This window comes from Vipera berus (assembly GCF_964194415.1).
Source record: "Vipera berus genome assembly, chromosome: 3".
NCBI classification, from domain to species: Eukaryota; Metazoa; Chordata; class Lepidosauria; order Squamata; family Viperidae; genus Vipera; species Vipera berus.
The window spans coordinates 60,190,828-60,205,824 of record NC_138204.1 but is presented as its reverse complement, the minus strand read 5'-3'; the positions used below and the strand labels follow the sequence as shown (position 1 = coordinate 60,205,824).

Genomic DNA, 14,997 nt, shown 5'->3' with positions numbered 1-14,997 from the left:
CACTGATTTCCAAATATTGCTGTATCTTAAATGGAACCTGAGACAAGGGGTTAAGCCTACTTCAACCTTAACTGCCACTCTTAAAAACTTCTTCCACCCACACCCTAAAAGCCCTAGTTTTTAAACAACTCTTGGGCCAATTGAACATATGGAAAGATTGTGCATCAGATGAATGACAAAACTTTGGTCTTTAAGGCCCCTAAGCCTAGTATCTAAATTATGGCCCACTGCCCAGCACACAGAATAAAGGCACCTTAGGCACATTGATTGAAGGCACGGATAATATATGCACACATAGGAAAAGTTGTATTGCTTTGAATCCGATTATGGAATGATTGCTAATTAGTAGTTAGATAGTGACTTCCGTCTGACTATTAAAGGAGAGTGTTCCAGAAGAAGTTTTGGGTGTATTTGTGGCTTTGCCTTCCTCCTCTTTACAAATATTTCTCCAGGCCGGAGGAGAAATTGGACTGTCTCAGGTAGGGACTGGCGGCGGTAGAGACTCCAAACTGGCCGAGCCCATTGAGTTGTGAGGCGGCGAGGCCCACCAGTTGCTCCGTGTGTTCGGCGCAGGAAGAGGCAGGGCGGCCGGGCGGTTGCCCAGCCAGCCTGCTGGGGGCTCCGTACAGCTGCGAGTGGGGAGGGGAATAGGCGCCGGCAGGCACCGCTAGGTGGCCCGACGGTGAGGCGGCGTAGGGGTAGGTCGGGGCTGCGGGCTGCCGGCCCATTAAGCCGGGGCTCAGTTGCTGCGCCTGGAAATAGGTCTCCGTCGGGTTGCCCAGAGGGCAGGGGCCCAGATCGCCCACGCTGTTCAGGCCCAAGGAATGGTAAGGACCCAGGTCTATCCCCATCGCCGAGGAGGCCTGCAGAGCAGCTGCCTGGTGTTGGTGTTGTTGTTGCTGGTGTTGTTGTTGTTGTTGTTGTTGCTGCTGCTGCTGTTTGGAACTAATCAGGCTGTCGATGCTGAACATTCGCGAGGGCAGCGCGGGCGGCGACCCCGGGTACTGGGGAAGGGCGGAAAGCTGCGGGCTGTAGGCGCGGACGGGCGAATAGACGGGGTCGCCGCCGCCCGGGTAAGCTAAGGCTCCGGAGCCACCGCAGGGACCGGACCGGCCAACCGAAGCCACGTTGGGGGTAAAGGCGCTGGCGCTGGGCACGTAGCCCGGGTAGGTGGTGAGGTCGGTGCGCTTGAAGCGCTTCCTGCGGCGCAAGAAGCTGCCGTTGTCGAACATGTCCTGGGCGGCCGGGTCCAGGGTCCAGTAGTTGCCCTTGCCCGGGTGGCCCGGCTCGCGGGGGATCTTGACGAAGCAGTCGTTGAGCGTCAGGTTGTGGCGGATGGAGTTCTGCCACTTCTTGGGGTTCTCGCGGTAGAAGGGGAAGCGCTCGGTGATGAACTTGTAGATGCCGCCCAGCGTCAGCCGCCGCTCCGGCGCGTTGGCGATGGCCATGGCGATCAGCGCGATGTAGGAGTACGGGGGCTTCCCTCGCTGCACCGGCCGCTTCCTCCGACGGCCGCCGCCGCCGCCGCCTCCTGCGCCGGCTGAGGCTCCCGGACCGGGCGGCTGATCGTCGGCGGGCTGTTCGGTTCCTCTCTCCGCCGGGCTCCCTCTGGGCTCCGACTTGATCAAGAAGGGCTCCACTTTGCAGCTCGACGGGGAGGCCCGAGGCACCGTCGGGGAATCCGGGCTGGTGCCCTGACCGGGCGAGTGGAAGGAATCGGCTGTCATGGTGCACTTACCGGAGAAGAAGGAAAAACCGGCTAGATTCATATACGAAGGAGGCCGAGGGTGGAAGGGAGCGACGGGGGCGAATGAAACGGAGCAGCAGCTCCGGCGAGGACCAGGTAACGAGGCCGGCGGGGTCTCTTTATATAGCTCAGTCCTGGCGCCACCCTGGGGGTTACCCTTGAATGGGGCGGTGGCTGCCCACCCACCTGGGCGCGGTCCCCGCTCCCGACGACCGAGTCAGCGCTCGGAAAACGAGACGGGCAGCTGACATTCTCTGCTCTGCGCCGGAAAACCCCCAGGCTGGGTGTCTTTCGCTACCTGCCCCAGGTGGAAGGGGCCGTTTCTTCTCGCCCGGTTTGCAAGAGCGGCCCCGTCCCCGAGTGGGTTTCTCGGCCACCTGTCCCAGGACTTCTAGTGGGGGCTTCCAAACCGCTCGGGAGATTTGGAAAGGCAAAAGTTTTCGGCGGTAGCGACGGTGGCGTGAGAGCGGGATGGGTTCTGGGTGTTTGCAGGAACGCCATCCCCGTTGCGTGTGGAAATTCGTCGCGGGTGAAATGTGGTCGAAAGGCACGGAGAGCAATCAATGGCGTAGAAAGGACGCCTTGCGGTCTCGTTCTCTCCCCGACAACGGAGAGACTTGGGCAAAGGCTACCGAGAAGATTGAGAGGGTTAGTGGAAGGAGTTTAAGCCGTTCTTGAGTGAATTGGCCCATTGCAGAGTTAATTTTATTAGATACTCCCAAGTCACTTAGCAGTATCAAAGGATGCTTTCTCTCCACCCTCAGAGAATTTTAAAAGCATGGCATTCTCATCTCGTGCAAGTACCATTCCTTCCCCCTGTGCATTTTCCCCTCGAGTCCAGGAAAAATAACCCCACCCCAAACTTTTCTTTGCCCCTCCTTGGCAATCCTCCTCCTGCCTTCATTGGCTTTCTATTCCTTCTGTCTTAAACCGTTGGGGATGGTGTCCTCCTGATTGGTGTGAAGTGAGGATCAGTTTCCCTTTCTGGCTTTTCCCGTTTGGCACCTTGGGGGGAGGGAATGTCTCCCACTAAGGGGACTGCAGAACTGGGGAAAATACCAGGGTCGAAATAGCCTTCGAGAGAGAGAAAAAAAGGCAGTCCCTGTCATAAATGTGCATTATTCTTGATACTTACAACCAAAGGACTGCTGTAGTGCAGTTAACCTAATTTCATAAGGCTGAGGAGAAAATGGTTGAAACTGACAAATGCAAGTCAGTATGGAAAAAAGACAGTGACAACTAAAATCTCATTCTTGGGCTTCTCTCCAGGACTTCTGCTCAGCATGGGATATGATCAGGCCAAAGCATTCATTAAACAGTGTGCAAGAAGTGGACACAGAATGCCAGCTGGACTTAGCCAGGTTCCCAACCTTTAGTGTCAGTGTATCCAACAAGTACTCTACCTACTCTATGGCATATTTAACTAATCTTGAAGAACCTAACTACTGGAGGGCTTTTACTCTGGCGTGACACCCATGGTGCTGCAGTGGTTAGAGTGCAATAAAGGTAAAGGTAAAGGTTCCCCCGCACATGCGTGCTAGTCGTTTCCGACTCTAGGGGCTGTTATCTCCGTTTCAAAGCCGAAGAGCCAGCATTTGTCCGAGGACGTCTCCGTGGTCATGTGGCCGGCATGACTAGATGCCAAAGGTGCACGGAATGCTGTTACCTTCCCACCGGAGTGGTCCCTATTTTTCTACTTGCATTTTTACGTGCTTTCGAACTGCTAGGTTAGCAGAAGCTGGGACGAGTAACAGGCGCTCACTCTGCTACACGGCACTCGGGATTCGACCTGCCAAACTGCCAACCGTCTGATCGACAAAGCTCAGCGTCCTAACCCACTGAGCCACCGCGTCCCTATAAGAGTGCAATATTGAAGGCTAATTCTGCCAACTGTCCACAGTTCAATTCTCACCAGCTCAAGATTGACTCAACCTTCCATCTTTCCCAGGTAATGAGGACCCAGATTGTTGAGGGTGATATTCTGACATTTCATATCTGCTTAGGGAGCGCTGTAAAGCAGCGTGAAGCAGTATATAAAGCCTAAGTGCTATTGCTATATCTACTCAGCTATCCTTGAAAGAGGATACAGGAAGATCTCCTATCCAGAGAGACTATTCCCCTATGACTCTGGACGCTTAAAAACAACAGAACATGTACTTCTCTACAGTTTACACTAAAAGAGACATTCATACTAGCCTCATCTCACAATTATTACCTAAGTATCCAGGACACATAGAAGGATTCTACACCTCTCTGTTCTCTCAGATTACCAACCCTGCCCAGGTTCTGTGCAGCTGTACTTAAAATCCATTAGGTTACCTGTGCCACAAACTAGCTTTAATGAGCACGTCTTTCAGAGTGCTGTGTATTGTGACAGATTTGTCCCAAAGGTGCTTTTTCAAAAGGCAACTGGACTTCGTTTTTCCAGTTGCCTTTTGGAAAAGCACCTTTGGGACAACCATGACCTGGATGACTGAGAACCTCCATAGGCACTGTGATAGATTTAGTCTGCCAAGTTCCCCTATTCTGATTTACAGCTCCTCTTTGTCGTTTTAGATTAGTTTTAGGGGGTATTTTTGTTTATATTTTTCTTTTTATACCTTTTGGCTTTTTTATATGTAATTTTATTTTCTTGTGTCTTTTATGCTTTTTAATTTCTTGAACCACCCCCCCCCACACCTCCTTATGCTGGCTGCAATAAAGGTTTGGTTTGGTTTGACAAATGCGGGGAGAAAGTGGTAAGTGATGCAAAGGACCACCTTAGCATCTCTCATTGCTCTCTGGACACTGTAACAAGGGGAAATAGGGCTGCTGCATCTTGAAGATACTTCAGAATACTGCTAAAATGAAATAATAGACATGATTACGTAGTGGTGTTCTCTCTTCTATCCTGCTGGGGTACTGAGAGAAATTGGCTCAGGAAACAAGGTGGGAAGCTGATGGGTATGAAGAGAACTCAGGACATAAAGTGCTAAGAGAGAAACAAAGAAGGGAGGCAGGGACAGAGGGAGGCGGGGGGGGGGCGGGAAACTGGTTTTGTGGTTTAGTGCAGGGGGAGGAAGGAACAGGAGAACTGGTGATGCAGCCCATCTCCAGTGACTGGGAAGGACCAAAATTCAGTAGGGTACTGCTGCAACTGCATGTTTAACAGGAGCATATTTACAATCTCTCTCTCCCTCTCTCTCCCTCTCTCTCTTTCTGTCTGTCTGCCCCTCTCTCTGCCTCCCTCCTCCCTCCCTCCAGAACTGATAACAATCCCAAAACAAGTTTCCTTCACATAAATTGCATCCCGCTGCCACAAAGCTATTCACGCTGAGGCATGTCCCATTGAACATAGTGCAATTTACTTTTGACAAGGTAGACGTAAACACTTGCTTTTTTTTTATTCTTTACAACACACAACAAATTGTATGGAAGAAACTTTGCAAGATAAATTTCCCAAAACCGAAAGAACAGAACAGAACAGAACAAGAACTGATGTGGGAGAAGTTTTTTCTATGGCAGAGCAGAGCCTCATTATGTTGATCAGGATTCCATTCTAAGCTCCTCCTGCCCTCCATCCTTTTCATGTGACCCAGAGGAGAAGGGCTGGAGAGCATTTCCAAATCCATCTTCTGCACACTTTCCCTTTCTTGTTTTTATCAAAAGCTTTCGTGAAGTGGAGATTGGGTTGGCGGATGCACCAAGCCTTTCTTCAGCTGACATTTATTATTATTTGGATGTAAAGAATCCATTATCTATTACAGAACTGCTACAAGAGTTGTATGTTTCGGATGGAGACTGGCAATAGGAAGTAGTTGTGCTTTCACCTCCCAAAATCAGGTTATGTATGCATTCAGTTTATACACTTTTCCACCCATCTGGATACTGTAAGAACAGAAATAAAACAATTAAGCATAATTTAAATACTCACGAATGCTTATATTAAAATGCATTTCTATATCAATGCAGACTGGAAGAGCAAACAGCGTTTCAATTAGATTATTCACTCTTACCAGGTCAATAATATCCTGTCTGCTGAAGAGATCTGCTTTCTCCCCCCCCCCCCCCCGAAAGCCAGTTAACTCTTTTATGCCACTTTAAAATACTTTGAAGAAGGAGGGATTAAAAAAAATTTGATACTTCAGAATTTTGGTGTTGGAGAGGACTGCTAAGAATACCATGGATAGCCAAGAAAATAATGTTATGGATAATAGAACATATCAGTCCAGAGTTTTCACTTGAGACACAAATTAGCAGACTCATGTTATCCTATTTCAGAAACATTATGCAAAGATCAGGCTCTCCTGAGAATTCCACAATGCTGGAAAAAAAATGGAACAGAAAGAGAACAAGTGGATGACCAGCAGTCAGATGAATCAACTCAGTCATAGAAATAATGGGTGCATGGATGGGAGACCTGAAGGCCAGGTGGGGGACAGATTATCCTAGAGAGGGCCTATGTAGTTGCTACAAGTGAATGCCAATTTAATGGTACATTATTGATCAAAATTGCAGAAATTATTTTGTTGAAAACGTCTCCCTCCCTCATAAGCCAACAAATGTTCCTATATAAAATTGTGCTTCATTTGTGTCTGCAGAATGATGGCTTTTTAAACATCATCTAGTTCCAAACTGAGTCAGTCAAAATGAATACTTAGAACATAGTTTGTAACAGCAAAGAAGCTATTTGATAAATACGAAGGCTGTTTCAAACTTCTCTCTGCCGTTTGAATCAGCATCATTATATCCTTATATCAAACAATCTGGATCACCCAGTGTTGGTCCTATTGCTTCCCAGCTTCAAATTTAGGTAGTCTCCAATTACCATTTCAGTTTTTGAATTGAAATTGTTTCCTGGTTAAACCAACAAGGATACAACACAACAAAAAGATGTATAAATCTGTGCTCCTGAATTACCCCTTTTCAGGATAATCAAATCAGGTATCCTTCCTCTTGGATTTTTTATACAGTAAATGTGAGCCTGTTCAGCGGTGTGGAGTCATGTCTCTGCAAGATATCTACATGAAAGCAGGTCTTGTTGATTTCAAGGCTAGGTGGCTTCAAAAGGCTGGCATTCTATGAACAGTGACAGGAGAAAACCTCTGGATATGAGATTGGACTTGGCATGATACTTCTGTTGTGTACATACTTAAACTCGGAATACATGAGAACGGTGAATTGCAGTTATAATGTTAGGAAGAGGAGCGAGCAATGCCAGTCAAATTGGCAGATGTTATTTATAACAAATGCAGAACAAAAGCCCTGCAATTTACAGAGTTTTCATATAATCACCTGAGGATGCTGAGCATGGAATTGATATTATTATATTATGGCCAGCTAGCAGGGCTGGAATCTGCCAATTTTCAAGGCTTTCCCACTGAATCCAATGCACCAAATAAATGAAACCCAAACTGAATGACTGTTTGAATTTTAGTGAATTCATTGTAAGGAAATTGTCTGGGAATAGTTCTTCCACATTTCTGTACTTACTATTACACTTACTCATTGCTTACTTAAGCATGTGTCCCTTCCTGCACATTCTGGGCTTTGCTTTTCCCTTTTTTGGGATTCCTCTTGTAAAGCAGGCACCCACTGATTGTTGCCATAAACATGGTTCTTCTCAGTGATGAACTCCATACTTCTGAAGTTTCCTTGACACGTGGTTTACTGAATATGCTACATATAGGATTCATCCATGCTACTTTTACCATGTTTTCCTCCTGTCCTGGAGCTGGAATTCCAGGCACCATAAATCTTGCTGCTTCCATCCTTCCTGCACATTCAGAATGAGAAGATGTCCTAGAAAATTGATTGTGTATGACAAGTTGTCCTTCCATCAGCTTCAATCACCTGCTTGCTTTCCTGTGAGCCTTTATTCAGGTGCATCTAAGTGCAGCACAAAGATGTCCCAGCATTTGTCCTCTTTTCCTGCTGGGTCCTCACGACACTGTCCGTCATTGCCATAAATTGTCTTGAGTAGAAACTCCTTCGTGCCTGCAATCTCTGGGTTGAACTAAGAGGTGGGTTGTAAAGGAAGATGGAAAGAACAAGCAAACTTTGTCCTTGACTGGTGCTGCATGAAATAGTTCCTGGACCACATATACCTTCAATAAAAAAAACATCAAAATGTATGGCATTGTGAAGCTTTGCAGAAACAATTGAAAATTTGTAATATCCGGGATATTTGAGGGAACACCTGCTGCCAGCATCAAGTTCCCTTCGTCCAGTGCGCTCCCACAGGGAGGGTCTTCTCAGGGTGCCGCCGGTTAAAGATTGCCGGTGGGTAACACCCAGGGGTAGGGCCTTCTCAGTGGGTGCACCTGCCCTGTGGAACCAGCTGCCTGCGGACCTTAGGACTGCCCCCGACCTCCGTTCATTCCGCCGGGACCTGAAGACCTGGCTCTTCAAGCTCTCTGGCCCAGGCTGAGAATTTTTTAATTTTTAATTTTAACTAGGTTTTTATTTTTTCTCAGGGTTTTATTTAATCTTTTTAAATTTGTTTTAACGTTTGTATTGATTTTCTTTTAAATACCCTGTAAACCGCCCTGAGTCCTTCGGGAAAGGGCAATATATAAATCTAAATAAATAAAATAAATAAATATATATGCATGGATAATAAAAGCGGCAGTACACAGAATGCAGCTCTTTCGGCCCGTTAAAACTGAACTTCTGTGTAGCACAGAACTAGAAACTTTCAGAACAGAATTAATCCTGCTCCCACCACCACCACAAACACATACACAAGGATGTTCTGGTGCTCTTTCAAAGTATGTATATAAGAAGCCTATGTAATATCTGACAAATGCCCCAGACTGTTTCATGAGAACACTATTGGTGAAGCATGCCAGACTGTAACCACAGCAAGAATTGTGTCAGGACAAAAGAAACAACAATGAAAAGGAAAAGTGCTGGAAGAACTAAGTTGATTTTGGGTTGTGGATATTATGAAGGCAATATCATAATGATGTTACATCACATTTAAACAGCTGACATGACATCTTTGTTCCACTGTTGAAGACACCGGAGGATGCACATCTTCCATATGTCATTGCAGAGGACCATCTAGAAAAGGTTGACCTTTCTTGGTTTTTACCTTGAAAATGTTTTGCTTCTCATCTAAGAAGCTTCTTCAGTTCAGTTCATCATGTGTGAACTGAAGAAACTTCTTGGATGAGAAGCGAGACGTTTCCAAGATAAAAACTAAGAAAGTCCAGGTGCCTTTTGAAAAGCACCTTTGGGACAACCATGACTTGGATGATTGAGAAGCTCCATAGACATTGAGCTCTGATGTTAGGAAATGTGAGGTTAACAGACTTGGAGAACTGAGAGAATCATGCAGCTGCTAAACTGTGTCAAAGTAGAATTTATCTAGTTAGTAGCAGTAACTTCATGCAAAAATTTCTTACATGGAATAAGACAATTTCCAAGTGTGACAATATCAAGTATGAAACTCATGTTTTTGATAACTGCCTTGGATGACCTCCATTTCTAATGGCCCAATTGATGGGTCAGTAACCTATCTCTTTATGCCAATGTTATAGTTTCTGGGCTGCTCATTACCATGTCTTCCATAGTAGTCTTCACCTGCCTGTTTCATTTCTTCATCTAATTTTCTTGACAGTGGCAATAAAGTTCATTTGTAACAAGATGGGCTCTTCCTGCCCTCAAGGCTTTGAAAATCTCTGTGTCAGTATGCATTTCCTTCCCTGTCTCAAAGTTAACATGTTCTAAGCCTGAAGCTGGTATTTTGAGGCTCTTTTAAAAATTGCTCAATGGCTTAGAAACCAAGATCTCAAAGTCCACCTATCTCGCTAGGTGTCTGTTGTTGAATTTCTAATTGCAGACAAATAAAATTAATGGAAAATTCATCTTTAACTCCATTAAATAAAATGTTAGAAAGAAGAGTCAGGTTTGCTTTATAGTTCATAGCAGATGAAGGACTACTGTATGCTAAAATAATCCAAGGACAATGCTGAGTCCAAATTTAGAGATTGCTCTCCAAAACTAAAGGTTCTTATAGAGTTTGGTAAGTTATCATATAAAACTTCATAGATTTCATTGGCATGTTTTTAGAAATTAGACCATTTCTAATCTATTCTTGATCCCATGGATTTAAAATGAAAGAAACAATATCTGACATTTATTAAGCTATCTAGGCCAAGGGTCTTCAAACTCGGCCCTTTTATGACTCATGGACTTCAACTCCCAGAATTCCTCAGCCAGCATGCCTGGCTGAGAAATTCTGGGAGTTGAAGTCCATGAGTCATAAAAGGGCCGAGTTCGAAGACCCATGATCTAGGCCTTTTAGGGATTGGACTAAATTTCAAACAGAATCGAAATCTTGATGAAGTTCAGTTTTGCTTTGATCTCCAATTTTGAACTCAATATCTAATGTTTGTTTTTTGTAATTAGGATTTGACACTCTGACCAGTTAAATTTACTACATTATAAACCAGTTGTATATTATATCGAGTGTTGTCACCCAATATTGAGGGGTTAGGGTTATCAGCTGTTAACAGTGACTAATATTCACTGTTACCGGTCACCAATAGATTGTCAGATATTATAAAATATTAACTGCTACATTCTAGGCATTGTCTAATACTGACTACTGCTGTGTCATTACCTTCAAAACATACTGATTATTCTTTAAAACTGATAATATAGGGCTGGTATTTAAATATTTACCAATATGTTTTGTATGAGGGCATAACATTATAATGCCTCAGAATTATGGCTCTTGCTGCTGCCACAATTATCAACCATCCTTCCTTTGGCTTTGTATTTAGCAGGAAAGGGTCTTAGCAGAAGGGCTTCTGTTTCTATGAGAAGATCTTCATTAACATCTACCTCACTATAGGATCTTTAACAGGTCTAACAATTTGTAGCCTGGGAGCATGATTCTGATTCCTTGACTCATGTTCATTAAACACAAGAAACAGAGAGAGAAGTTTGCCTAAATATGGCTACAGAATGAAAAATATCTAATGTGAATCAACTGCTTTGAGTATGAAAATATTTAAGAAATGCCTACCCCCAGAATTCAAATACAGAATGCATATAATACTCACAAAAACAAAGGTTTTCAGACATAATTACCAAATGCTGCTGAGAGTCAAACTAAACGTTATAGCATTAAGCAGAGAGAGTCTGGCCTTCTTTGCATGACCCACTGGATCCACCAATAATCTACCTTGGCTAGGTTTGCCCAATGCATTAGACCAGGGGTAGGCAACCTTGGCTCTTTTATGACTCGTGGACTTCGACTCCTGGAATTCCTGAGCCAGCATGGCTCAACACGGAAACCTCTCCCTTTCCCCTCAGCATGGCTGGCTCAGGAATTCTGGGAGTTGAAGTCCACGAGTCATAAAAGAGCCAAGGTTGCCTACCCCTGCATTAGACTAAAATGTGGTTGAAAAGTTTCTGGCTCTCCCTCATTTCCCTCTACTTGTGGCTTGAAGATATCCCAGTATGTTATTTTTTTTCCCTGCCATGTCCTCATGGTGTTGCCTTTCTTTCATCCTCGGCAAATAATTGGACAATTTTGAAGTTAGCTTAGTTCTCCTAACAGGAAGATGCTTTTTGATGGTGTGATTAATGAAGCAATTTGGGTTTGAGATTCCCCCAGATCCTACTGATCATCTCCCTCCCATCACCATGCATTGCTGTCCGTGGCCATTTCTGCCTACGTAATTTCTGTCTGGAGTTTTATTTAATGCTTCCAATGTGGGCTCCTTAGATATGGGATTCTTTTACAATTAACCACAAGTCAGTTTAAACTGGAAAAGAGAGCTGTGTATTTGTTGTTTTGTCACCATCTGTAATGGGCTATGAGAATAATAATAATAATAATAATAATAATAATAATAATAATAATAATAATAATAATAATAATAATAATAATAATAATAATAATAATAATAATAATAATAATAATAATAATACTTTTATTTGTATACCGCCCTTCTCCTGAAGGACTCAGGGCGGTGAACAGGGCAATACATGTTAAAAGACAAGAATACAAAAATTAAAAGAGATTAAACAAGATGCCCAACTAAAAACAGTAAATACATCTATTAAAAATAACAATAAAAACCCAACCCATCCCCCATCAGGCCAGGCCAGAATAACCTGGAGGAATAGGAGGAAGGGCCACAACCAAGACAACGGTCAGATAAAAGGTATCTGAGTCCAAAGCAGAAGTGTAGTTTAAGAAAACATCTCAAACCAGACCCTAGTTTTCTCAGAGATAAAGGCAGGGTGCAGGGAGGCGCTTTCAGCCTTGCAAGTTTCTGTTACTGTAACCCTGTAATAAACATGGTTCTAGCATTGATAATTTTGGTTTTCAAGTCTGGTATGTCTTGAAGGGCTGACACCATCATGTGCTCTACTGATAGTCTTCATTTAGTGACCATTCACAGTTACAACAACAGTAATGAAAAAGTAACTTTGATGCCTTGTGTTTATGATCTTCGCAGGTCTGTAGAGCAAAGGACAACTGAAATAAGTTCATAAGTAGAGTTGCTGGTTCCAATGGTGGTCATTAAACGAGGACTGCCTGTAAAGCTTTTCCCCAGTTTCTGCTGACACCCTTTTGCATGTTTTTCTTCTTAGTCGTGAAAGCTATTCCATGTGCTTAAAGTCTGATACATTGAGTTGGCTGACTTTGGTTCCTGTGACAAGATGAATCCCTCAGTCATGGATGTTTTGGTAGGACTAGAACCTGAGAAAATAGATTCAATTTTTAGAGAGAATCTGCCTTCTTGAGTGGTGGTGTGAGCTTGTATGAGTCAAGCAACAGCAGAAATGGGGAGAAAAGGAAAATGTCTGACTAAAAGTAGAGAAGGCAGGTGCACTGTATTAATATGGATGGAGGAGAAATGAGGCAGTAGACATCTCTTGCTAAAGTGGCCTAAAAGACACCCTGAGGAACAAGGTGTTTTGCCTCCCTGGATTTGGTGCCTGGGAAAAAGCCTTTCCCTCCTCCAAAGGGAATAATGGCTACTCAAGAAGCACTTTTCAACAAGGTATTAGAAATGAATGAAGAGGAAAAAGAAGGGAAAAATAAAGTTGGAAAATTGTCTCTTAACGTGTCTCACTTAGGTTCAGGATGAGTCAAATTTCAATGATATTCCAATGATATTCTTCTAAGCAACGAAGGAGTAAAAACACTTAAGATATTTAGATAGGCAGAGATGTAGACAGGCGATAGATGTCACTGTTGCAACTGTGGGAAGTTACAATGGCACTCAAAAAGTGACTTAGGGCTGGTCCTCACACCTACAAACATGGCAGCTTTCCCCACAGTCACATAATCATATAATGTGATAATCACATAATCATATTTATGAGTCTCAGGGTCATGTGATTACTACTATTTATGATCTTCCCAGTCAAATCTGGTACTGTAAACAAAGTCAATGGGGGAAGCCATAATGATTATATGATTCACTTAACAACTGCAACCAGGGCCAACAATCATAAAATCACGCATGACTAACTAACCACTGTTTTGCTTGTTCCAAAGGTGCTTTTTCATGAGGCAACTGGACTTTCTTTTTTCTCTTTGAAGACTCTTTTCGCTTCTCATCCAAAAAGCTTCTTCAGGTGTGACTGGATGACGCTGAAGAAGCTGAAGAAGCTTCTTGGATAAGAAGCGAAATGCCTTCAAAGAGAAAAAAGAAAGTCCAGTTGCCTCATGAAAAAGCACCTTTGGGACAACCAGGATCTGGGTGACTGAGAATCTCCATAGGTGACTGCTTTGCTTAACAATGGAAATTCTGTTCATAATTGTGTTTATAAGTCAAAGGCTACCTGTACTACATAACCTTTTGTGTGCTCCAGAATATGTTGAGAGTTGCAATTGGTTACTGTGGGGTTATCTGTGAAAAGTGTCGAAAAGTTGCAATTACTGGAAAAATATGCCTTATTGAGAGACAACTATTATTTCTCTCTCCACCTGCTCCTTTTAACTAATAATCTGGCTTCAATTATTCTGATAAACACTTTGGGAAGCGTTATTCAAGCACTGACCAATTCTTCTCAATGTGAAGATCTTCATGGGCTACCAAATTGTTTTCCGGGCACAATTTGAGATGCTGGTTTTGCTTTTCAATGGCATAAATCATTTAAGATCAGGTTATCTGCAGGACTGTTGTTTCCTGCCCAGTTACTTGGATCAGTGATTATGGTAAGAAGGTCATCTTCAGAAGATGACCACTGATCTAAGTGGAGAAAGCCTTTCTGAAGACAACCTTGTTGCCAGAAGCTTGACTCTTGGATAAGCAGGAGACCAACTTCTCCTATAAGGCTCCCAGACTATAGAATGTATTTCCTAAGGATAGGGAAATGGTAAAAGGATGAGTCTTTTGCTAAGTTAGTAATTAACTTACTAGATGTGGTGTGTATTTTGATTTTAACTCTATTAATTTTGTTTTACTTCATGCATCAAAGACCTTAAATGTGGGAATAAATCAAGAATCAGTAAAAAAAAATAGAAGTGAGATTTCCCAACTTTATTCTGAATTTGATGGGTAATTGACTGACTCAGCTGTTCATGGTACACCAACCTTTCCATGCCTCTGCAAAATAATGCTGTTGATTAAGCTGCCACTGCCAATAGAAAATTATAAAGGGGGCAGTGAATATGACTGGCTGACCTTCAAGTCAGATGTTAACAGCTTTAGACAAGTGTGGGAGTTTTACACCCGTATCTGCAGAAAAATCTGATGTTTAGTCCCCTAACCGTGAACAGGTCATCCTTAAAGCTCTGAACATCCTAGGGGGGGAAAAGCAAAAAAAAAGGTGGGGGGGGAGGGCCTGGGGGAATTGTGCAGGTCTTAATCCTTCTGCCATTCTGCATATTCATGGAACATTGTCATAACACATCAGGCAGTTCGGTGGGACAAAAGATCTGTCGGCACCCCCCCTCCCCATTCCTCTGATGAGCCACGAGACAAATGCTGAGTAAACACTTGGAAACCATTCACTGAGCCGTTCTCGTCTGGATGAGAAAGACCTGGCTCTTTCTTGCAGACCCAGAGCTGCTCAACTTAATAAAGTACGGGCCATGGCTTGTGAAAAGAGTGGCCTACGAATGATGAAAACATGGATTATCTCATTGCGCTCTCCTTGTAGCCAGCAGGGCTTGCATTTGAAGTGCACTTGGTCTGACATGCAATTACACACACACACACACACACACACACACACACACACACACACACCAAAAAGGAGGGGGCGGCCAGCTGGGGTGGCAGCAGTGACAG

At 43.8% G+C, this 14,997-nt stretch overlaps 1 protein-coding gene across 1 annotated transcript; it reads right to left on the bottom strand.

Annotated features, from left to right (window-relative positions):
* Positions 1-434: 434 nt before the first annotated feature.
* FOXE3 (forkhead box E3) lies at positions 435-1,769 on the bottom strand (the record flags this gene model as incomplete). The annotated part of the gene is made up of 1 exon (XM_081325367.1): positions 435-1,769. One exon carries the CDS (start codon positions 1,767-1,769, stop codon positions 435-437), a length of 1,335 nt encoding a protein of 444 aa, XP_081181493.1.
* Positions 1,770-14,997: the final 13,228 nt, after the last annotated feature.